Source organism: Grampus griseus (genome assembly GCF_964374135.1).
Source record: "Grampus griseus genome assembly, chromosome: 1".
Classification (NCBI taxonomy): domain Eukaryota; kingdom Metazoa; phylum Chordata; class Mammalia; order Artiodactyla; family Delphinidae; genus Grampus; species Grampus griseus.
Genome location: NC_139017.1, coordinates 42194742 through 42220040, shown reverse-complemented (window position 1 = coordinate 42220040; position 25299 = coordinate 42194742). Strand labels below are relative to the sequence as shown.

Genomic DNA, 25299 nt, shown 5'->3' with positions numbered 1-25299 from the left:
GTAGAACTAGTGCTCTCCTGCTTCCCTTACTCAGAGTAAAGCAAAAGCCTTTACTTTCATTTCCTTCCTGTCCGTGGTTTTCAGATTCTCTGTTGCTGTGTTCTGTGCCCACCACCTCTCCTCCCTACCCGACCCCAACCATAAATACCTTTCAAATGAAAAACCCATGGGGCCTCCACTTGGGCTGGTCTGTGTTAGAATCTACCCCTGGGTAAGACAGGTAGCTCCAGCGGGGACGGGCAGGTAGGCCTCCTGTCACTCCTCTTCCTCTTTCAGTAAAGAGTCAGTCAGTCTGAGTCAGTGCTTCGCTTAAGAGGGACCCCAAACTAAGACACCCCTCAGATGCATGGTTATCGCTGCCCGTCTGGGCACCCAGAGCTCCCGGCAGCCTTGCCCGCCTCCTCGGTGGGTCTGGTGTGGTTTTACTAAGGGCAATAAAGGAGAAGAGGCTACAGCCTCTTCTACAGACGTGGTACGTCTCCTCACTCTTCAGACAGGATTCAGACAGGATTCCGATTTATTCCAATGACTATTCCTGATCTAAAAGGCAGCGGATTCGGCAGGTTGAGTAGTCAACTAGATCATGTCTTTGCCTCCAAGGAGAAACTGCTTTATAGATTCCACATTCATGAACTCACTCAGTCCCTTGCCTTTTTCAGTAGTTCTTTAGGAAAACAAAGCCAGGATCTCCTCGTTAGAAGCCAGCCCAGGGCTTCTCTGAATAGTATCATGCAGGGGCAGGCACAGATGTGTCTCCATGTGTCATCACCGGCCGATAGCTTCTAGGTGTTTCCAAGTCTCTTCTAGGAGACCTGTTCTGCACTCTCATCTTTGCCCTTCATCCTCTTTCTTGTGGAGTTCCACCTTCTGGTGTCAATACTCTGAAGAAGTTCTGTGAGTGGTGGACTGAACAGCCTGCTAGCTATCGGGCTGGGAAATCAAAGGCCCTTAGGGCCAGACTGGACTTTGAAACATCACCTTTATATCACTTCTCCACTCCAACCCTCAGCAGAGCCAGGCCTCAAACCCATACCTGCTGTCCCAGCTCTGCCTAAAGTTCCTCTGTACTTTACCATGACACCTCCATAACCACAGGCAACATTTGATTCTAATCTGCCCACTTCCTTCTGGTACCCAGATTTCCAAGAATTGAGTATACCGCACTTAGGACTGGAAGATAAAATGTCAGTTCTCAAGATATAAACCTCAGAATCTTCTGCACCTAGAAAGGAAAAGGTTTTCAAAATTACTGCAGCTTCCTAAATCTTTAGGATGCTGTCAATGCAGGCTTTTATATTTAGGATCATATAAATTATTCATAGAGAACTGTTGGGCTGGTGGATAGCTTCTAACTACTAGAAATTATATTTCCCTCCCTTTTGATAATTAGTTCAAGGTCTTCACCACAAGTGACATTATGTCTCAGAAGCAAAAATAGGTCCCTATTAAGACTATGTAATGTCTTCTTTCTAACAGGTCCTATTTCCTCTTTAGGCCCTAGTCTCCTCACCTTTCTAATTGGCTCTCTGACCACAAAGCCTTTTCTTGCTACTGTCTGGAGCCTTAGATAATTAGATATAGTCTGACTAGGTGAGGTTAGGAGCTTGGCTATGCTGATTGCATTTCAGTTTACCTGGGCCAAAGGACCCAGGGCTCTGGAAAGTGAGATGGTGGGTATTATAGCCTATGCCACAGTGATACAATTCTAATGAACCGAACAGGTTATTTGGACCTTAGGCACAGCTAGGTGTAGGAATAATTTATACCCTTTGTTAAACCTAGTTGAGGTGGGATAAAACAGCCTCCATTACTGAGCATTCAGCACAATGTTCTTCACATACACGATCTCATTTAACACTGAAAATACCTCTTTGAAACGTTCCCATTTAACACATGAGCATGAGGTTGAGAGGATAAGAAACTTGCCAAAGGGGTTGAGATTCAAGCTCATGGGACAAGTCCTGGGTTCTGCTGCCTCTCTGCGGGCTCCTACTTGGACAAGCCCTGGAACCCAGAGGCCACCATGATGGAGGGCCATTCGGGCACTAGAGGTAGTCATGAATTTACTACCTGCTGCCAGTTTCATACCTGGAATTCAGAAATGAAAGGAATCATTATGAGATTGAAATCTCTATCCCCTTCAGTCTGAAACAAAGGCATTCTCTTTATGTTGTACTCTACAGGGCAAAAATAAAAACAAAATACATTTCATGTCCATATCCAAAAAGATAAAAAGCATGGATTCCCGACTTTTTAGTGGCTAATTGTATCTCTGCAACAGCTGAGGGGAACACATATTAAAAAGTAATCTTCTAGGGTTTGGGAACTATTATGTTTATTTTGAAATCAGGGGAAAAGGAAATTATAGAAGCTTTTAGGTCCATTACCCCTTTAACAAGCATACCTAATCCTTTAGATTTAACTGTTATTTACTAAAAACAGAAATCCAACGGAGGCAATCTGCTGTTTTGAGGAAAACATTTGAATGGAAATCAAAAGACCTGGTTGTAGTCCCCACAATACTATTAAGTAGCCATTTGAGGCTACCGGCAAATGGACCAAAATTGCACCAGAATGAAATCTACCATCTCAAAACAAGGTGATTTCTAAAGTTCCAGTAGCTCTGAAATTCTAAGGGCTAATGCGTTACACATCAATCAGTGCCAAAGATAATATAAAGGTTACTCCCAAACAAAACCTGCATTGTTTTAGACGGGTGTTCCTCTGATTAATGTGACTTATATGAATGAGTGATGGATCAACAGATCTAATCCTGTTCAAGTATTTGGAAACTCAAAAAATTTCCAGCTTTTGAAATTATGGGCAAACTTGTGGAAGTGAGAGAGCTCTTCTAGACCTATGTAACGTCCTTTAATTATTCAAATAGCTGAGGAATTTTTTTTTACTGTGATAACTGGTCTTCAAAGATGGCTCCCAATGAGCCATGCCTCCCGGGGTTCACACCCTTTTGTAGACCCTCCCCCATTGCCCTGTGACTCACTTTAGCCAAAGTGACATTGTGCCAGTCCTGGCTCTAAGCCAAAAGAAGTCTTGGTTGCTGCTACTTTTGTGCTTTGAGGGAGCCCCGAACTGCCATTCTTCTCACTGCTGCACACTAAACATATCAGAGTTCAACAGACCCAACACGGGCCCAGATGCCTCATTTCCAATGCCATCCTTTGTCCCTATTAAAAAGTGTACATATCAGGGAAAGAGAAAAAGCCCTATTGTGGCCTCTAGATTCCTTGATTAAAAGAGGCTCCTTGTCACCAATATTGAATTGTCCCTTTGTCTGGCGTCCTGGAGATGCCTAATGGCTCAGAGGCATATTTCTTCTGCTAAGAGGGCAGGAGTATGTAAGATGGCAGCTGGGATCCTCTAGAGGTGAGCCCTCAGGAATGGCAGTCTGAGGACAGTTCACATGGAAGTCGACCTCCTTAAGACCATCATGTTTGAATACTCCCTGGGGTCCTCACGTATCAGGGGTGTGTGTACCTGTTTGTAGACAGCAGACTTTGGCATTTTCTTTTTTAACACTCCTGGGTTCCTCTTCCTAGTACTCCAAGCTCTTCTAATCCCCTCCCAACTCCCCCCACTTCTAGGTATCTATTTTCTTTTCCCTTAGCTGTCCATCAGCTGATCCTGATAGAGTGTCAGGTGTTAGTTAACGAATAAAAACTGAAGACCTTTTCAGGGAGTTTTGCACCAAAAACGAAACAAAGGAATGAAGATGCAGCAATTGATATTTTAGGGGAGGTATCTTAGCCACGTGATTTCTCAATGACACCACTAAGACAGCTACTGTAATTGCAAGGACGGCCCAGTGTTCCCTCTTCAGCAGTGAGAACTTTACCACCATCTCTAGAGTGAATCTCACACCTAAAAGGCAGAAAGTATTCCAAGGAGAGGCAACAGAAACTTTCCAGGGGAAAACTCAGGAAGGAGCTTTGTGATATGTTCATGATTTCTAGAAAGAAAAAAAAAAAGTTCCAATTTCTTCCTTTGGAAAATAGGTTTACTCACCTAATTAAGAGTATTTTTCTGACTAGGAAAGGAGCCTGTCTCATTTCCAGTGGTTAGCCAACCCTCCTCTCACAATACATTTGTGCGTGTGTTTATATGTGATCTGGGTAACTGATACTTAGTTTAACGTTTCTCAAGCCTCTAAGAGTTAAGAACAAGGTTATCCAAGTCCTGAAAGGTAAAAATTTATTGATTTATATTGTATCAGCCTGTTATGATATGGTCACACCTGCTCACAGGGCTGACTTTTTCTTATAGCCAAAAGAGGAAATTTTTTCCTTTTAAAAATACATTTTTTCAGCAGGAAGAAACATTTTCTAAAAACAAACATTTTCCCATTAAGTTGAGGTTAAAAACAATGGCTTTTCTTTTTTTCCCAACTCATGCAGAATAGGGCTGGTCAGCAACAGATCTCAGAGTGCTTCAAATTTGCTTTCAGGCCTTTGCCCTCAGTCTGTTGTCTTCCACAGAAACCACACTAGGGAAAAAATTACAGCCTCACCAAAACAGCAGCCTAAATCCAGATGGAAAAAGAAGAGGTAGGCTGAACTGTAACTATTTAACTTATTTGGTCGATTGTGTAAGATATTTAAATGCATTTAAAATTTTCAGTGGGATCAAACATACTGTCCACCAAAAAAATACCTAAACAATAAATGTTTTCAGTGTTCAAAACAAAATCTTAGAGATGCCTGTTATCAGTTTACTTCGTTTTGAGAAATGAAAGCAAAGAACCAAATTTAGAAATGTGCAAGCTTCCCATGCACTTCAGGAAAGATTTGCTGTTGTCAAATTCTTCAAATCAAAAGCATGCTCTGTAGGACAGATATTAATGCTTTCCCACCCTTTAAAGGGTCAGTGATAGGAATTTCCTGAGAGCAGTGAGTTTACTCAACACTAACAGTTACATTAAAAAAAAAAAGCACAGGGGTTTTCCCTGGTGGCGCAGTGGTTGAGAGTCCGCCTGCCGATGCAGGGGACACGGGTTCGTGCCCCGGTCCGGGAAGCTCCCATATGCCGCGGAGCAGCTGGGCCCGTGAGCCATGGCCGCTGAGCCTGCGCATCCGGGGCCTGTGCTCCGCAACAGAAGAGGCCACAGAGGCCTATGTACTGCCAAAAAAAACAAAAACAAAAAAACAGCACAGGGCAGTGGTGTGCTGGACAGCCCCTACTGGCTGCCTACAGCTGATTGTTAAATTTTAGAGTTTTGCCAGCAGTTGCTAAACAGTTGTTATTAAAATTAAATTATATAAGCTTACAATGAGTGCTGAAGCTAAAAGTGGTTCACTTTAATGAGTATAATTTGTACAAGGGTAAGAAATAGTTTAACAGATCATGTATCAGATTGAATGACAATAAATTTGAGAAATAAGTGGATTACGATGTAATTCCATTTTTTAAATCATGGTTGAATTGTGATCATAGATTGGCTACAAGAGTTCAGCAAAAATCAATTAAAGTATCCTGGGAGAATCAACTGGCTATATGGGATTTACAATAAAGTATATTTTATTATTTGTTAACTGTGTTTATATGTCCTTGCTATCAGCAAAATTTTAACAAACGTATGCACATTTGAATACAGAATTTTTTTTCTAGAGCAGTCTATTCAACATTTACCAGTAGACCACTGGATGGGGAAAGTGGGAAGGAGTGGGGGGAATAATTTAAAACCAAAGGAGGAAGTACAATGTCTTTTCATTTGGGTTTTCAGTTTGCCCTCAGCATCCAACTGCCATGATACACGTCCACAGATGTTAATGCCTAAATATCTCCAGTAAAATACAACCACCCATCCCCACTACTAAGAATTAAAAGCACTTTACTTGAAAAAAATCAACTTTATTTTTTCTAGGTTAAAAAAAATAGAACCAGCTATTAATTTTTGTTGAGAAAATGCTTCTTTTGGTGTTCACATCTAAATTTCTGAAAAGGTGATCTGGTTACGAAAATAATCCCAAATGCGTTCATAAACCAGATCCACATGTGACCAGCCCTTTGCAAAATTTAATTACAGTTGCCACAGCCTTTACATTCATTCTTATCATATATTACAACATGCAGATACACAAAGAAAGACAGGTCAACAAGCTAAAGTAAACATTATGGCATCAGGAAAATGAAAATCCACCTGTATAAAATAAATACAACTTTGTAATAACTGTAAAGAAAATGAAAGCACTTAATACAACAATGGCAATTCAATGTACAACTGTTTCATTACCCAATCATGAAATGAGTTACTGTAAAATGCATAGACTCCTTACATGTAAAGAATTTGTGCATCACAGTCATGTGTTCAACAGTTTTACACAATAAAAATAAAGCCATTCAAAATATGTGTGCATACCTCGCAAGTAGATTACACTTAAAACTTTTTTTTGCTCTTTTAACTGTTTTAAAAAAATATTAAATGTAAAAATCCTCAAATGGAAATTTGCAGAAAAACCCTTATTTTATTTTCCATATAGCTACAGTCAGCCTTCCCCAACAGTTCAGCACCCTCAGCTTATCCTCAGGGTCCAGTTCCTAATTGTTGGGTACCAATGCAAAATGATTACAATAAAGCACCAACCAGCGACTGTTCCAGAGAACATCTGGCCCCTCTGTGACTGAGAAATGTCCAATTTAGGTGGTTTTGGTCCCAAAGGTATTAGTCTCTACTGTCTCATAAAGTGAACCAGTATACTTGCTGCCCAGGGTGGCTTTGACTTTGCCTTTCATGTTAACAGATGTAAAATTCACAGCACTACATTGCAAAAAAATAAGAAGAACCACTTTTATCCATCCTTTGTGGACCAGAGCTGACATACTCATAATGGTAACTCTGGAAGGAGGTCCTATGTAATGAAGGAAATAGCTGACTCTTCCTATTCAGCAATGCAAATAAAATTTTCTTAAATATAAAAAGAATCCAATAAGGCTATCCATGATTAACTTTCTACGATTATAACCAGGTCCCAATAGTTCAGAACAGTCTGTAGGGAAGTGATTGTCAAGAAACGTTACTAAGACAAATCCACCAGAAGTGAGTAACGTGAGCAAAGAATGAGAGGCATTCTTAACACTGATCCAAACACTATTAACGCTACAGGGATGTTCTGAGGTTTACATTTGGTGATTTAACGTTTCATTTTCACAAAAAGGCTCGAGAAAAATTACAATACCGCCAACTCTTGATTATTCATGGATTCCTTTTCTAGCCCATGGATTATTTAGGCTTTTGTGTTTCCTCTTCCTGAAGCTGTCTTTCCAAATCTTTTCACTACTCGTTAACAGTCATAAATATGTAGGCAATAGAAACTAATAAACTCAAATCATTTTTTGAAATTAATATGCATCCCTAGAAGAAAAAAAGTTTGATGATAATAAAAACTCAAACACCTAAATACAATTAGATTTTTGGCTTACTATGACTTATTACTGGATTAACTATCCAGTAATCTCTAGTTCTTTTACTGTGGAAAATTAAGGGTTGGTTGTAATATTAACAACTACTTAATAACATGACAGATCTGAACTCAGAGCTAGCTTTAAAAAAAATCTACTATTTAGATTCTCAACTCGTTTGCCCACCCAAAACATCATTTTCCATTCTGTAATTTTCCTTTACCTTCTACTGGCATATAGGTTTCTCCACAATATCTGTATATTTCAACACCAATGAGAGTTTCTGAAGTTAAGCATGAACTGCTGGGGTGGTCACTTCTGTAGTCACTGCGCCTGCCTGTGGCCAAGCAGATGCTCCCCTCACTGCGACTCGTTGAGACCAGGGTCCAGCAGGGAGTTCTCAACCCTCTCTGCTGTGTGAATCTAGGCAGATCAGCTGAGACCAAGAAGTGCTGAGATTCTACAAGGCATAAAATTGGCACAGTTTTATTTTCTTTCCCCTTGACAAAATGTATATTTTCTAAACATCCTTTGATCTCACTTTGCAAAGAAAATACAAATTAGGACTTTTAATTCAGTTCTGTACAGTGGCATATTGCTGCTTCCCTGATTGCCATATAAAAACATGGATTCTCTCTTTACATTCTCTAGTACAAGCAGGAGAACTCCAGTTACTGATAACGGAAAGCACTATCAATGCTCTCAAACATTTTGCCAACAGAAGAGAGAGAACATGTTGATGAAGGATCAAAGAGGGATAGGGCAGATCAAATACACATCTATTTACAACTCACAGATCTATTTTCAAAAGTTAACTCACACATCTACTGGTATTTGTCACTCTACAGACTGTTGAAATGACTGCACTGGAAAAGTAAAGCATCTTACATAATAGTCTGTTTAACATATACAGTATATTAAACAATACCACGTTCCTTTGGAGCACAGTGATGGCAAAAGTGGCCCTAAACCACATTTATATATGCATGTATGCATTCCTCTCTCTTTTTTTATTTTCTTGGATGGGAGAACTGGCCACGCTATCTGCGGCTTGCTTAGCAACGAGGAAAAGGTCTATTGGCTAGGACTGTGCGTGCCATACTCGACAGTAAGCAACTTATCCTCCAGATGGCTGACTAATCTCTCAAATGAACAATTTCAATTCATCTTGTCAAGTAGTGTTTGCTGGGCCTCGAACAAAAGCATCTTTAAGCTTCTATCCGTCTTCCTATCATTATCCATACCTCTATATTGAGATTGGCTTCACCTAGTCACTGTCACTGTAAAACACATAAGGAAATGCTTAGATTTCAAAAAAACTGCATCTTATAACAACCATTACCAAACTAAACACATTAACACTATCTTCTGCATTTCACCAGTAGTAGTCTAATATTCAATGAGGTATTTCAGGTAACGCATCATTCTATTTCACATAGGCATTGAATTAGCCCTAAAGATGAAGATGCTGTGGGCTTTGATTTGGTGTTGCTTTGCCTTTCCCACATAACTGGGAGAAAATTCACATCTTTCCAGTTTTTTTTGGTTTATTGAAAAAAAGATAACACTAGCCTTTACTTTTATTTTCTGGCTACTTCTCAAAATTGTCATTTGTACGATTAGTGGCGATAGGGGAACCTACAATGCTCACATCACAGATAACTACCACTGACTCACTAGGATCTAAATAGTTTTATAGTCCCAAGCCAAAAAATAGCCTCTCTCTCAACACTGGGAGTGCAGGTGATGGGCTGATGGCATGCCAGCACTTTTTGAGAAGTGTTTGGTTCTACTATGAGGTCAATCACATGAACATAGTGACAAATTTAAGAAAAAGAAGTTTTCTAGAAATAGAAACTTGACTTTATCCTTTCCAAAGGCAATTGGAAGAGACTGAGAAGCCCTTTTGCTGGTCTCTCTCCTGGTTACACCACTCTGACATGGGCAGCTCCTTGATGTGCTAAGGGAACACAGGTTCCGGGGGTGCCATGTGAGAACTTGTCACCACTGGAAGCCAGCGCCTGGCTTATCTCTTATTTTTCTAATAAACTAGTCTATTTCACCTTAAATTGATCATTCAAATGTCTTACCTTAATTTGTTTCAACCATCCCCATATGCATTTAATGCTAATATGCAAAATGGAGGAAAAAAAAAAAAAAGGCTCTGAGTGGGACGGAAGCCTCGGTGTGGTTGGTGCCCAATGCAGGCAGCGCTGGAGAGCGCCAGAGCACAGATCCACGTGCAGACAGGCAGCCTCTCAAAAATCCCACTCACTGATTATGCTTATGTTTGTTTTTAGGTTATAGTACTAATCCTTTGCTATATATGCATCTGATAAAAGTGCATTTTGTAAAAGACAATCATCAACCTATGATATGTCTTCTATACAAGAAGATAAATCAAATGACCCACCCCTCATACAAGGGGAAGCACTAGTGCATGTAAACACAGCATTGGACTGAGCTGGTCTTTCTGAAGAACACATTCTAGTACCAGAATATGTCCAGTGGACACTGCTTTGCCCCCCAGAGTATGCTTGACACTGAACTTCATGGAGCTGTGGAGGACCGGAGTGTCGCTGCGAACAACAGGGAAAGAGTTCTTCAGAAGGTGCCAACCAGCTCCCCTCGAGGTTACCAGTAACACAGCAAGAGTTGGTGGAGATGAGGGCGCTCTACAGCACTGCCTAACAGAGACTACTAGCTAAAAGGAACGGATGCGTACAACTTTCTGAGCTTGAACTAGATTAACAGGTATATCTGGTGGCAACAGAATTTGTCTCAGAGAGTCTTCTAGGATGATTTTATGATTTCCTCTTCTCCAAAAGTGATGTTTGCTTAAATGTGTGGTGGAGTGTATCTTTTTAAAACATGAAAAGTCCTTAAAACATATTTGCAGGTCATTATATTATTGATCCTCATTTTAGTAGAGTTTTAAAATATCCCAAAGGGGGATAAATATTAATCCATCCATTGAATTTCCTTTTCCTTTTTTTTTTTTATATTCTGATTTGTACATGTAAAACAATGCACGCTTATGAAAGTCCAAGCTCCTGTGGTGACCTTGACAAGTCCAAGTCAATTCCTAAAACAGGCAATGGTAAAAATACTGAAAGATGCTGTACCACATATAGCCTGACAAAAATGCAAAAGACTGTATAAGAAATAGCCACGTATTGCTGAGCGTCATTTCCCTGGAAACAGCTTCCTCATGGCCCTTGGGAGGTGGAAAAGCCCCTAAAAGACAAGATAGAAATATTAATTTGTTTTACTGTGGTGGTAGGTGTCCTAGAATAAAAGTTGAACATTAGTTTAACTAGAGTTTTTTGCTCTTGTTTTTTTTTAAAGCATCTTCTGTGACTTCTTGTTGCTCTTAAAGAGCGATATCATTTGAAATACGATTTTCAAACCGCTAAGCCTTTTCCTGCCTCCCTGAGTCTTCGCCTTTATTCTCTGGCTGGTACGCTCCTCCTCCACCTCAGTGAATGGCAGGCTCCTTGCATTCTTCCAATATCAGAAAAATACCACCCATCTAGTCTCCCCTTCCCCCGTCAGTCACTCTTATCTCCGTGTTTATTTCCTTCTTGGCACTTTCCACAATCTGTATTGATTGCAATCTACCTTTTCTTTTTTCTACAGACTGGTTTACTCTGTCTCCTGCTGGAATATAAACTGCATGACAGAAGGCACTATGGCTGCATTGTTTTCCACTGCATCCCTATAGATTTCCACAATGGCCAGGACACAGGATGTGTGACTCAATTAAATAATTTCCAGGGAATTCCCTAGCGGTCCAGTGGTTAGGACTCTGTGCCCTCTGTGCCAAGGGCCTGGGTTCAATCCCTGGTCAGGGAACTAAGATCCTGTAAGCCATGTGGCGAGGCCAATAAAAAAGAAAATATTTCCAGGATAGCATAATTTATACTAATTCTTCTATTTACAAATTAAATGTTTTTGCCACAAAAGGGGTTGTAAATTACTGATATTATTTTCAAAAGGCAATATGGTTTATGGAATATGTCTTAATAATAAAAAGAGAAACACAAAGTAAACAGATGTCTGTAAATTCTCTTCTGGAAAGGAAGGCTAGACCACTTTGGAGCAATATTACCTAAGGTCATCCTGAAAACACTCTTCAGCATTTCAAATAGTCTTTGTCCTTGCTGATAATCCCCTAGGATAAGCTGATTCAAGAGAGGATTTGCTTCTCACAAACAATTTACAGAGAAGGCTTTTAAGTTTCAAGGTCTGTTATACAAATAGCTTTCTTAAAAAGAGTTACTATTATTGTTGCTACTATTTAGGCCAAATATCATAAAGAGATTGAGACTGAAAAAGAAGACAGATCTTGCTGGCCTTTTAATCACTTGATGCCTTCTTAGATATCCATCCTATTTCATCTTGAAAGAAATTTCTAGAGTAAGACCAAGGAATGCACACAGCAGAGAGAGGCATCTTGTTCAACTAGTCTTACTAGAAATTCTAATGGCATACACAATGTCCTACTCCTGTCATATTAATATGCACTACTCCAAAGCCCCAGGGTTGGAAAGTTGAGGAAGGAATCCTATTGAGGACAAAGTGAAACAACCCTAAACATAAAGAAAAAAGCCTTAAAGGTAATTAACAGCATCAGCCTTTGCTTATTAGTATTAGACCTTCTGTAGTCTGATTCAATATCTACTTTAATTCTGTACCAAAAAAGTCTAGGTGGGAAGAAAATTGGGCCTCTACTAATCTAAAACCCCATGGCTATTCTCAGGCCCGGGACAACTTTCTCTTCATCTTTTTATCCCTATTGCAGGGTCTAGAAAATAGACCCATGGCACAGCTAACTGTGAAAGCACTTTGGTATGCCTGGTGTTCTACCAATGTTATTTCCTTCTTTCCTAACTTCCTTTTTTTCCTCCCTCTCCCCTCCCTGCCTCCTAGGTCTTTTTCGCTCGTTGTAGTTGTCACAGAACGTAGAGAATATTGAGTATAGAAAAGGGATCTTAGGGTAAATGTCTCCCTAGGAGAAAAATGTAATAAGGTTATATCCATGAAAACTTAACATGTAACTTTATCCCTCCATGTAAAGAAAAGAATAAAGCATGTGAAAATGCAGTTATTTATTTATTTGGCCACACAACATGCGGGATCTTAGTTCCCCAACCAGGGATTGAACTCACGCCCCCTGAAGTAGAAGTATGGAGTCTTAACTCCTGGACCACCAGGGAAGTCCCTGAAAATGCAGTCAAAAGTGATCTGAAACAACTGTATGGTGACGGTATCAGTCAAACAATCAAGTACAATGCCAACACATGAATGATATTTGCTATTTCATAAAACAGACCATATAATCGCAAATGTATGCTGGCCGTCTTCCAGACTGTGTACTCTCTTGAACTAGATCCATTTATATAAGGGATACTCACCATTTGATCTTTCCACACTGGCTGATGAAGAGCCTGAATAAATTTCACATAAATCTGTCTTTATAAAAATTCTAAGCTGAAATTCTTAAATACAGAAATACTGTGATTCCTTTAGGGTATCGGAAGAATCGAAAAATGGTTATCTCCCCTAACGTACATCTTTGAAACTATCAGTAACATCAGGAACATGTATAATAGGACTCTGTGTACCTGTTTCATAAAAATGTGATAAGAGGTCCTCTTTTTCAATAAAACGCTGATAGAGCCAGTCAGCAAGGTTATCAGTCTCCAGGGGTATATCTTTAATTGGAAAGATCCTATCAAGAGTCAGAAAAAAAGCAAAAACTACTTTAATTCAGAAGTCAGAATCATTCAGAACCACAACTTAGCTTTAGATTATCCTATATCTACAAATAATTATTGAGAAACACCTGTCTCCCCATGTTTGTAGGTTTAAGTAGGAATGGTTTTTGGAACAGGTGAAGTTGGTTTTTCTTTTGTTTTTTTGCGGTACGCGGGCCTCTCACTGTTGTGGCCTCTCCCGCTGTGGAGCACAGGCTCCGGACACGCAGGCTCAGCGGCCATGGCTCACGGGCCCAGCCGCTCCGCGGCACGTGGGATCCTCCTGGACCGGGGCACGAACCCCTGTCCCCTGCATTGGCAGGCAGACTCTCAACCACTGCGCCACCAGGGAAGCCCCAGGTGAAGTTTTAAAATGCAGTTTCTTTAGAACACATTTAGAGTACTCAGACGCTAGGCCAAATAATGCATCTTGGCAATGTTCCTTTGGTGGGAATGCCTATGAACCAGACAGAATCTACCTAAATTGGTGTCTCTTTGTTAATCATATCAGAGATACTGGTTTCATGAGCAGGGCCAACTCTTTCTGACTGGGCGTGGTTGCTGGAAAATGATTCTGAAGAATCTGTGTCTGTGTCCTTACTCAACAGGAAATGGCCTGGCATGATCAGTGATATATATCTATTGCGAGTGAGAACAGAACAGTGGCAGCATGAGTAAGTCCAATACTAGAATTGACCTTGAAAAGGCGTTTCTTTTCTTTTTTGTTTTCCAATTTTGAGGGGGAGGTGTTCTTTATTTTTTTTCTTCATCAAAGGTATAAAGGTACAGTTTTAAAAATCTGCAAAAGGTTTTTTTGTATGAAAAAATGCAACCCACCTCCTCTGCCCTTTGTTTCTCCCCCCACAGAGGAATCGATTTTTACCTCTTGGTATTTATCGCCATATTTCTTCTTCAGTTTTAGGGCTTATCTACTGACTATCGAAGATGAGGACTAAGCTCCTTCCTCTTCCTGTTCCCACCACACATGTACATCCTTCCCATCTTCCCAATACACTTGTATGGTCATTTTAATTATCACAATATTTGATGTTTAAACTATTATAATCATGTAAATATATTCAAAGGTAAGCCACGTAGTAAATCATGGCTACTGTGCATGTAGTAAATCATGGCTACTGTTCCTTTCCTCCCCAATTTTTGTTCTCCTTAGATTGAGCAATTGCATTGTTTTCTATGTATACATAACCAATTCAACCACAAACTCTGGACCAATTGTCTAAAATTAGTTCTCTAGATCTATCCTTTGAAGGGCCAGATAGAAAATATTTAGACTTTGCAGGTTATTAAGATCTCTGTTGCAACTACTCTACTCTGCTTTGCAGTGTGAAGGCAGCCATAAACAAGGTATAAATAAATTAGCGTAGCTGTGTTCAAATAAAATTTTATTTAAAAACCAGGCAGTGGGCCAGGTTGACCTGTGGTCTAGATCTCCTCCCAGGGTATTCACCTACATCAGAAATCCTTTCAATTTCACCCTCCTGAGGAAACTTCACCCAGATTCTGGATTTGCTGCCTGTAGTGTTCATCCTGCAAAGCCCCTTCATCATCATCCTGGTGATTCTCTGTGCTCCTGAAGTGCATTTAATGTTTCCTACATCTCATGACTTCCTTTTCTGTATTTCTTCCACATTTTGATGGAGTACATCCTCCAGCAGTTTCTTGAGAAAAGGTACTTGAAATCTTGCAATTGTGCCGATGTCTTTTTTTCTGTCCTCATACCCGGGTTGATAATGTGACTAGATACAGGATTCAGGGTTGGAATTCATTTTCTTCCATCTCTGTTTTTTTGTCCTCCTTTCTGAGATTTCTTATTTAATTTCAAACTTTTTACTGAGTTTTTTTTTTTTTTAATCATACTTTTAGTTTCTAAGAGCTCTCTGAGTGTTCCTTTTTTTTTTTGCGGTACGCGGGCCTCTCGCTGTTGTGGCCTCTCCCGTTGCGGAGCACAGGCTCCGGACGCGCAGGCTCAGCGGCCATGGCTCACGGGCCCAGCCGCTCCACGGCATGGGGGATCTTCCTGGTCCGGGGCACGAACCTGCGTCCCCTGCATTGGCAGGCGGACTCTCAACCACTGCACCACCAGGGAAGCCCAAGAGTTTTCTTTTTTATCTTAAGATTTGCATTTTATCAATTTTTTCCATCTACCGAAATGCTTATATAATTTCTCCCTTTATTCTGTTAATGTGATTAATTAAAGGGACTGATTTTGAATGTTAAACCAAACTTTCATTCCTGGAATGTATGCTCTCAGTATACAATATGATGCATTTTAAATATTTTGCTGGTTAGTCTTATATCTATAATCATGTAAGAGATTTGCCTATAAATTTTCCTTTCTTATAATATTCCTGGTTCAGGTTTTGGTATCCAAGTTATGCTGGTCTCATAAAACAAGCTAGGAAGTATTCCCTCTTTTTGATGCTCTGAATTAACTGCACTTAATGTCCTTTAATTTTTCTTTTTAATGACTATAGGATCTGAGATGATGTCCCCTTTTTCGTTCCTGATATCAGTAACATGAACCTTTTTTTTTTCCTTGATCAGCCTTGCCAGGAGCTGATCAAGTTTACAGTGTTTTCAAAAAACCAATTATTTTTGGTGTCATGATTCCTTCTATTGTATGTTTTCTATTTCAGTAAATTCTCCTTTATTATCCCCTGTCTTCTACTATCTTTGGATTGCATTTACTTTTCTTTTTCTAACTTTTTGAGATAGATATTTAGATCGCTGATTTTCAATTTTCTTCTTTTCTAATGGAAGCTTTTAAGGCTATAAATTTTCCTCTAAACACAGATTAAGGTGTATCCCATACATTTTTATAGATCATATTTTCATTATAATTCTGTTAAAAATATTTTCTAATTTCATTGCAATCTCTTAATACATGGTAAACATTAAATTACTCTACTCACTATTGACGGGCAGTTTCTCATCTTTTGTTATTATAAACAATGTCACAATGAATAACACTGTGCAAATGTCCATTCATATGTGTATATCTATAGGATAAAATTCCGGAAGTGAAACTGCTAAGTCAAAGGCTAAATGTATTAGTAATTCTGAAAGATGTTGCTACATTGTCTTCATAAAGATTATACCACTTTACACTAGCAATTTATGAGAATGCCTCTCACAGAAAGATTTTTAAGCTGGAGAATAATAAAATCAGAAGGCTCTGATTTAGGTATAGAAGATGCCCTGCAGTGTTTCACAACTGGGATATGCCAATTTGGGGACACATTCTTGGGAATCCATCTATGAGCTCTCTTTAAGAAAATAGATATGTTATGTTTTCATTTTAATATTAACCTTAATAAAAATATTCTGAATCATAGCTAAACATGTGAGTAAGTACTGCCATGTGACTTTGGTGCCTATGTTTATAGTCATTTTGGCACAATGCAGTACTACTTTAAAAGGCCAGAGACGTTAACGGGGGACATACTTAAGAGCAAAATCTATTCTCTCACCTCTTAAAAGTCACCTCTCCCTGTGATCTTTAACATCCATTAAAATAAAATGAGAGAGGGGCTTCCCTGGTGGCGCAGTGGTTGAGAGTCCGCCTTCCGATGCAGGGGACACGGGTTCGTGCCCCGGTCCGGGAAGATCCCACATGCCGCGGAGCGGCTGGGCCCATGAGCCATGGCCGCTGAGCCTGCGCATCTGGAGCCTGTGCTCCGCAACGGGAGAGGCCACAACAGTGAGAGGTCCGCATACCGAAAAAAAAAAAAAAAAATGAGAGGAGTTCTGCTTCTTGTAATTGTAGAGTAATTCATAGGTAACAGTTATAAATTCTGGACAAAATGCAAAAAGTAATTAGTGGAAGGCACTGGAGAGTGACTAAAGGCAGGCAGATATTGGAGCAGAGTCAACACTTGGCAGACAGGAATGGCACTGGTTTTCCAGTTTTTATAGCTTTTAACCTGAGAATAGTTCCCCTATGTAAGTCTTCCTGGTTGCAGAATCGGAGGACAGAGATTAGGGTGACCACAGCAGTTGTAAAGTGAGGAATCCCAGAAAGAAGTAAGCACTGAGTGGGAGCCACGACTTCTGAGTATAACCCCCACTCAGATCTCTGGGTAACCCCTGAACTATGTATGTATGAGGCAGACTCCAGCAGAATAAAGCCAGCGGACACAGGGAGATGCCCAGAGCTATGCAGGAAATATAACTATTCAGGAAATTTAATCATTTGTTTATTTTTCTTTTTGCCAAATTAAATGTCCTTAATATTTGGATTTTTAGGAAAGTCAGTTAACATCATCCTGATACTAGTGGAATGTTTTGTTTGTTTCTTCCGTGGAAGTGTTTTTTTTTTTTTTAAATTGTAGTATAGTTGATTTAGGGAATGTTTTACAATTAAAAATTAACAATTTAAACTTAAAAATCAAATTTTATTTTTTAAATGAATGGTATTACAAATTACTGACTTTTTACTTTTAGATAATTTAATACTGTCTTAACACAGTTTTGTAATATAAGTAGTGCTCTTTAAACTATTCACCTCTACCACACTAGGTACAGTCCAATGGTTTGGGAAATTATTCGTATTATTATTATTATTATTTTTTTGTGGTACGCGGGCCTCTCACTGTTGTGGCCTCTCCCGTTACGGAGCACAGGCTCCAGACGCGCAGGCTCAGCGGCCATGGCTCACGGACCCAGCCGCTCCGCGGCATGTGGGATCTTCCCGGACCGGGGCACGAACCTGTGTCCCCTGCATCGGCAGGCGGATTCTCAACCACTGCGCCACCAGGGAAGCCCTGTATTACTTTTTAACCTCTAAAAATATACTATTTCTATAAATATAAAAGCAGGTCTAATCAACCTAAGGATAACTAAGAAAGAACCATAGAGATAAAGAATATCCTTGGGCTTCCCTAGTGGCGCAGTGGTTAAGAATCTGCCTGCCAATGCAGGGGACAAGGGTTCGAGCCCCGGTCTGGGAAGATCCACATGCTACGGAGCAGCTAAGTCCGTGAGCCACAACTACTGAGCCTGCGCTCTAGAGCCTGCAAGCCACAACTACTGAGCCTGCGTGCCACAACTACTGAAGCCCACGCGCCTAGAGCCTGTGCTCCACAACTAGAGAAGCCACAGCAATGAGAAGCCCGTGCACCACAATGAAGAGTAGCCCCCGCTCACCACAACTAGAGAAAGCCCGTGCACAGCAACAAAGACCCAACCCAGCCAATAATAAATGAAAGCAAGAAAGGAAGGAAGGAAGGAAGAAAGAAAGAAAAAGAATTTCCTGATTTCCTGAAATAGTACTTAAAGCAGCTTTATAAGGAGAAAAGTGACATTGAATATAAGGCTGAATTAATAGAGGAAGTTTGGGTTTACCAATTAAACTCTTGAAAGAATGTGGTGAGGTTGGCGAAGTACCTATTGCTTTAAATGGGGTGAGTGTGGGAGTGGGGCTGTGTTTTAACCGAAAACCTACCCTTCCATTCGCCTAGAGCAGCTGGGACATTCTCTTGCCTTAGGAGGCAGCCAGGAGGGCAGACCAAATGCTCCCTCAAGAGCAATCTACCTCTATTACTCCGATTCTTTGGTCACCACGGGATTAAAATATTAAAACAACTAATCTTCTAATATGGCAGAGTGTCAAATGCACTGAATACCAGTCCTCTTGGAATCAAATAAAAGGAGTTCTTGTGGGATATAAATAAATAACAGAAACAAATCTTTCCAATACCAATAGCTATCCAATGAAAACTTAGCTCTTAATTTTCAAGAAATAAAAATTATTATCAGTAATCCAGAATGTGCTCTTAAACACAGAGTATTCCACCAAAATCCACAGTATTAGATTTAAGAGCACTAGATAAATTATACTTTCAAAAAAAGATATAAAATAATGCTTAGCTGGCACCTATACATTCTCACTAGAATTTTCATGCCACAAAGACTCCCAAACGTGAGCTAACAAACACCATGGCTAAATCCTCAATTCAATTATGCCAACTACACATTAGGAGCTAATAAGCACTGAAGAAGATCAACTGTTCATGCTTTCTAAAACCTAATAACCTAGCAGAGGGATCAGACAAGCAAAAAGTCTAAAATCAGAATGTGGTAAATGTTATATAAGGAGTTTAAACAATTTCTCTGTAAGTTTAAATGAAGGGGTGTGCATGTCTACTTATGATATAGCCTACATGGAAAAGGCATCACTTGAGCTGTCCTAAAAGAGTCAGTAGGATTAAAAAACTTAAAACAAATTTTTAACAGAGTAACAATATGCATATAGCTTTCAAGAATCAGAGCAGCACAAGGTTCACAACGAAAAATAATAGACCGATTTTTTCCCTCGTCAGATCCCTGTTCCCCAGATACAACCCCTTTCAACTTTCTTTTGCTGTTCACTTCCACATTGCTTATAAACATGCTAGACTGTCCAATTTAAAGTGTATTCATTGACTTCCTATTAAGGAAGATAAGGACTTGGCTTTCTTCTACCTTTGTTGTCTGCTCCTTTGGCTTCCCCCTCCTCCTCTCCTACAGTTAATAATTCCTCCTCAGTGCCAACTCTGTCCTTCATAACTATGCTTATTAGTTTATGTTCTATTTATTTTCTTATGTGTCTGTTTCCTCTATCAGACTGTGCTATACTCATCTTTGCATACCCATGTGCACATCAGTGCCTGCTCCTTTGTGGGAGCTCAAGTTTGCTGAACTGAATTAAATGCAAAGTAATCCGCCAGCATAAAACATGATGAGGTACCATCTGGAGACAGCGACAATACCACAGGTACAGTTAACTGACACCAGCAGGGCTGGTATGACAAGAATAACTCAGAAATGCGGAAACTACTTGTCACCAAAAATAGATTTATGGACAAGAACAGATCCTGTCAAATTTAACGTATCAGAAGATCTCCCAGCACTCAATTCCCAGAAGTTTTGCTTTGAGCCATCGTCCTTAGGTAAGCTGCTCAGGCCTCATCCTCAACATTCTAAAACGTATTTGTAGCTTCCTCCTGCATCCACTAGAAAGGTTTAAAAAAAACCCCACTCAGCTATGTGAAAAACAATTTCAGCAACTCAGATATAAACTTTTTTCCACTTTAACAGAGGAATAAACCAAGGCTCTAAGGTAGCAAACCTAGGGTCATATAGGAGAGAATTTTGAGTGACTTTTTAAGGTTTGTGTAGAAAGGGAGATGGCAAATACTCAGCACCTAGACTACTGCTTCCCTTCACAGTCAGGGACAATTGAGCCTGTTACGCCTTCCCCTTGAGTCCTGCTCCTTGAAAGAGTCAAAGCCATAGCAAACTAACATGCCACTTGAGGGCATAAACAATGAGATGGCATTGTTTACACCTCAAATTTATTTATTATATCTTTTTTCGTATTGCGTCCTTTGAGACACAGATGCTTGCTGAATGAACTGAACTATCCAGTAAGCAAAATATAAGATTGGTATATTTGCTTAAGAGAATCACTATTATGTTTTCCATGAGTCTAATGACATTTAAAAATTTTTCTTAAGGCTTTTTTTTTTAGAGTAGTTTAAGGTTCACAGCAAAATTGAGGGGAAGGTACAGAGATTTTTCCATATCTCCCTAATGACTTTTAAAATAATTTTTATTTTGAAATAATTTCAGACTCAAAGAAAAGTTACAAAAATAGTACAAAGAATTCATATATATGCTTCACCCAGATTCCCCAAATATCATTATTTCCCATATTTACTTTATCATTCTTTTTCTCCATATATATATTTTCTGATGTATATATTTTCTGATATATGTATATATATATGTATATATATGATCTTTCCTCAATTTTTGAGAGTAAGTTACAGATGGTGTGCCCCCTGAACACTCCCATGAGCATTTTCTAAATACAAGAACAGTCTCTTATATAACCATGCTGCAATGATCAAAATCAGGAAATCAACACTGATACTATTACCTAATCTACAATCTACAGATTTCATTCAAATTTTGCCAAGTGTCCCACCAATGTCTATAACAAAAAAAAGAAAAGAAAAAAGACAGAAACAAAGGAATAAAGAAACAAGAAAAGAAACAAAAAAAAAAGGTACCATGCTTTAGGAAGAGAAGAATAGCAGTGAAATAAATAACACAGGGTGAAGTATCAATATCAATAAAGGGAATATATTTTTTAACATCTTTATTGGAGTATAATTGCTTTACAATGGTGTGTTAGTTTCTGCTGTATAACAAAGTGAGTCAGTTACATGTGTACATATATCCCATATATCCCCATACTCCTCCCTCCCACCCTCCCTATCCCACCCCTCTAGGTGGTCACAAAGCACTGAGCTGATCTCCCCGTGCTATGTGCTGCTTCCCACTAGCTATCTATTTTACATTTGGTAGTGTATATATGTCAGTGCTACTCTCTCACTTCATCCCAGCTTACCCTTCCCCCTCCCCATGCCCTCAAGTTCACTCTCTACGTCTGCATCTTTATTTCTGTCCTGCCCCTAGGGTTCATCAGAACCATTTGTTTTTTTTTTTTTTTAGATTCCATATATATGTGTTAGCATACGGTATTTGTTTTCTTGTTTCTGACTTACTTCATTCTGTATGACAGATGGTTTTCTCAGAGTATATGCCCAGTAGTGGGATTGCTGGGTCATATGGTAGTTCTATTTTTACTTTTTAAGGAACCTCCATACTGTTTCCCATAGTGGCTGTATCAATTTACATTCCCACCAACAGTGCAAGAGGGTTCGCCTTTCTCCACACCCTCTCCAGCATTTATTGTTTGTAGACTTTCTGATGATGGCCATTCTGACCCGTGTGAGGTGATACCTCAATGTAGTTTTGATTTGCATTTCTCTAATGATTAGTGATGTTGAGCATCCTTTCATGTGTTTGTTGGCAATCTGCATATCTTCTTTGGAGAAATGTCTACTTAGGCCTTCCACCCATTTTTGGATTGGGCTGTTTGTTTTTTTGATATTGAGCTGCATGAGCTGCTTGTATATTTAAGAGATTAATCCTTTGTCAGTTGCTTCGTTTGCAAATATTTTCTCCCATTCTGAGGGTTGTCAATAAAGGGAATATTTAATAGGCAAATATACTCCAGGTAAGAAGTAATGAAATCTGAGCTAGGCTATGGCATTGAAATAAGAAGAGGGAATAGAAACAAACATTGCAGCGGTACCTTTCACAGGAAATGGTGGCTGGATTTGAGAGAGAGGATAAAATTTTAAAGTGTAAGAGTCAAAGAACTCCAAAATTTTTATTCTGGGTGAGGGCAGAATGATGTCACCATAAACCCCAATTGGAAAGCCAGGAGAAACAAGTTGGTGTGAAGGAAAATGAGTTCAGTTCTAGACATATTAGGTTTGAAGAAGCAACAGGGTATCCAGGTGGAGGCAAGGAAGTTAAGTGAGGATTTGGAACTTGGCAGAAAGACTGAGAGCTAGAGGTACACCTACAGAGGATCCACTGCTACATAGTCTCCTATTATGGACTCAACCTCCACAGGAAAAAAAAAAGAGGACTAAAAACAGGCTCCTAGAGAAGGTCTATACTTAAGTAATCTCTGTGTGTTTGTGTGTGTATTCCTGTATCAAATGGAAGGTTAGACAAAAAGACCTAGCTAGCCCTTTCTACTTCTCAGATCCAATCCAATGACTTTAAGTAACTAAAATATAAATAATGATCAGTGAGAGTTATGCTTAACCACTATTCACTTAAAAGTTAAACTCTAAGAATTTTTTTGAAAATTTGGGGGACATAATATTTCCAACAAAACTTAATTAGAAAACGAAAAGCATTTTTTGAATACCAATGGCAGGCATTGTCCTTGACTCTAGAGAAATCTGAAAGTGAAAAAAGATGTGGTGAGCCCCCAGAGGGCCAACAAGGTGGGATAGAGCACTTCATTTCCAAAGCTTATTATGTCCAGATTCATATACTGAAAAATGACTTAGCAAATCAGATTTTAGGTTATGTCTTGGTTCTATGTTAACATTAAAAATTTCTTTCATGTATATCTATAACTTCTTATAAACATTTGAGAAGAAATTAAGCATATCTTCTAACTAGAGGATAGAGATTTTATCTTATTTGAAATGATGATTCGCCTCTTTCAAATCTTCAACTTCATTACAGAAACACAGAATTCAATCCATAATACAGTCAAACCTCAATTAAGACCACTTATTTAATACCATCAGCATCCTGAATGGTGCCAAACTAAAATGCTTTGTTTTCTTAAAAAAAAGGGAAAACAACTGCTGGTGCAGAAAAGAGAAAAGAACTTGGGGGTGGTGAACATAAACAAAATCAGTCAAGCAGAACTAAAAACTTGAAGATTAAATTTAATGTGTAACTTTCCATTTTCCAACTGGAAGCTTTGAATAGTGACTTATGACTAAAACATCCAGCCTTTTCCAGGGAAAAGCTAGGGCCCAGAGGCAAGGCAATAGAAAACAAGAGATGACAAGAAAAGCAGACAGGAAGAAGAGAATCAGAAGTAGAGGTGAAATGAGCAATAATTATAAGTGCTGATAGACAAAAGGCCCATAAGAAAAACTGAAGACAGGACAATGTTTCCTTCTCCTGGGGAAAAAAGCCACTTTTAGTTCAAGAGGCACTCTAATGACCTCACTCCCAGGTAAGTAATTTGGGGGCCAGGGCTGAGGGTGGTAAACCTCTAAACCTGCATCTTTAGTACCTGTGTATACCACTTAGGTGTGAACCACTTTAGTGTTACTCACAGTTACTGGGGAAAGGTGACGTGAAACCTCATTATGTTGAATAACTGATTTTTACTATATTAATTATATTCTACTTTATTCTAGATTTTATACTAAAAAATTATTATAGAAATTTAAGCCTCACAAAAATTATGGATGAAACACTAGAATATGAAAATCTAGATTATAATTGAGCATTTCAATACCTTGATTTAAAGGGGTAAAATCTATTTGGTATCTATTAAATAGTATGCATTTTAAATGTGAACTTATTAAATTCTTATAACTACCCGACGAAAATGCTTTTGTTGCAATTACTCAGATGATTATTAAACCAAAATTCTACTAGAATTTTGGTTTAATAGAAATTGTGCGCAATTTCTTTTTTCAATTAATACATTCACACTGTAAAAAAAAAAAAAGGCCTAAAATAGTACAAAGAGAAGTAAGAGTCCCTCCCCAGAGGCATTCACTGTCAACAGTCAAATACCAACCATTCAGCAGTCACTGTGCTGCCTTTTTTGGGGGGATGCGGGGGGGACAGGGGAGAGGTAGCAATTACTTTTTGGACTTTTAAGTGCTGCATGCCAAATATACAATTAAATTATAACTAAGCCTTTATTATACTGGTTTTTAAGATGCCTCTCAGTTTCAGAGATGTTAACATGTGAAAAAATATGTATTCTTAATGGGTGAAATATGGTATATGATGTCTTGCTGATTGTGTTTTTCAGAATTTAAATGCAGTATCTAAGAAGTAACACTACTTTATGGGATGGGCTTCAAATATCACCTTTATAACTATCAACTATAAGAAATATAATTAGAAAATCATCAATCATACACATGTTCCCAAGTAAATGTGGCTTTTCTAATCTTTCCATTGATCTGACCCTGCCCTCATACCACACTGCTTTAATTACACTAAGCCTTGACATCTGGTAGGAAGAATTCCTCTGTCTTGTTCATCTTCAACACTATCTTAGCTATTCATTTATCTTTACTCTCTCAAATGAATTTTAGAACCATTTGTCAAGTTTCCAGAAAAACCCTCCTGGATTCTGATCATAATCCTCCTGGATATAATGGATTTGCAATTATGTTAAATTTATAGATTAATTTGGGAGAACTGACATCTCTATAATTTTCAGCCTTCCCCTCTATGAACACAGTATCTCTTTCCACTTATTCAGGTCTTTTATGTTCTTCGATGCAGTTTTATATTTTCCTTCATAAAAGTCTTCTACATTTTTTCTTAAGTTTTATCGGTAGATACTTTATAGTCTTCTTGCTTCTCAGATAAGGATCTTTAAAAAAATTACATTTTCTATTTATGTCAGTAAAAAGGGATAATACTGATTTTTTTCTGTGATGATTTTATATCAAGATTGCTAAACTCTATAAATAGAAGGTGAACT

General features: G+C 38.9%; 1 protein-coding gene across 3 annotated transcripts in view; it reads right to left on the bottom strand.

The window, feature by feature from the left end:
* Window positions 1–5844: 5844 nt before the first annotated feature.
* LPGAT1 (lysophosphatidylglycerol acyltransferase 1) overlaps window positions 5845–25299 on the bottom strand; it is a 65867-nt gene continuing 46412 nt past the window's right edge. For 2 of the 3 annotated variants that reach the window (XM_082670898.1, XM_082670896.1), the window contains exons 7-8: window positions 13041–13147; window positions 5845–10650 (exon numbers count right to left, since the gene is read on the bottom strand). In XM_082670898.1, coding sequence (XP_082527024.1) covers window positions 10499–10650; window positions 13041–13147 — 259 coding nt within the window. In that variant the 3' untranslated portion in view covers window positions 5845–10498. The remainder of the gene's footprint in view (window positions 10651–13040; window positions 13148–25299) is intronic. The other variant, XM_082670897.1, reaches the window with a different exon arrangement.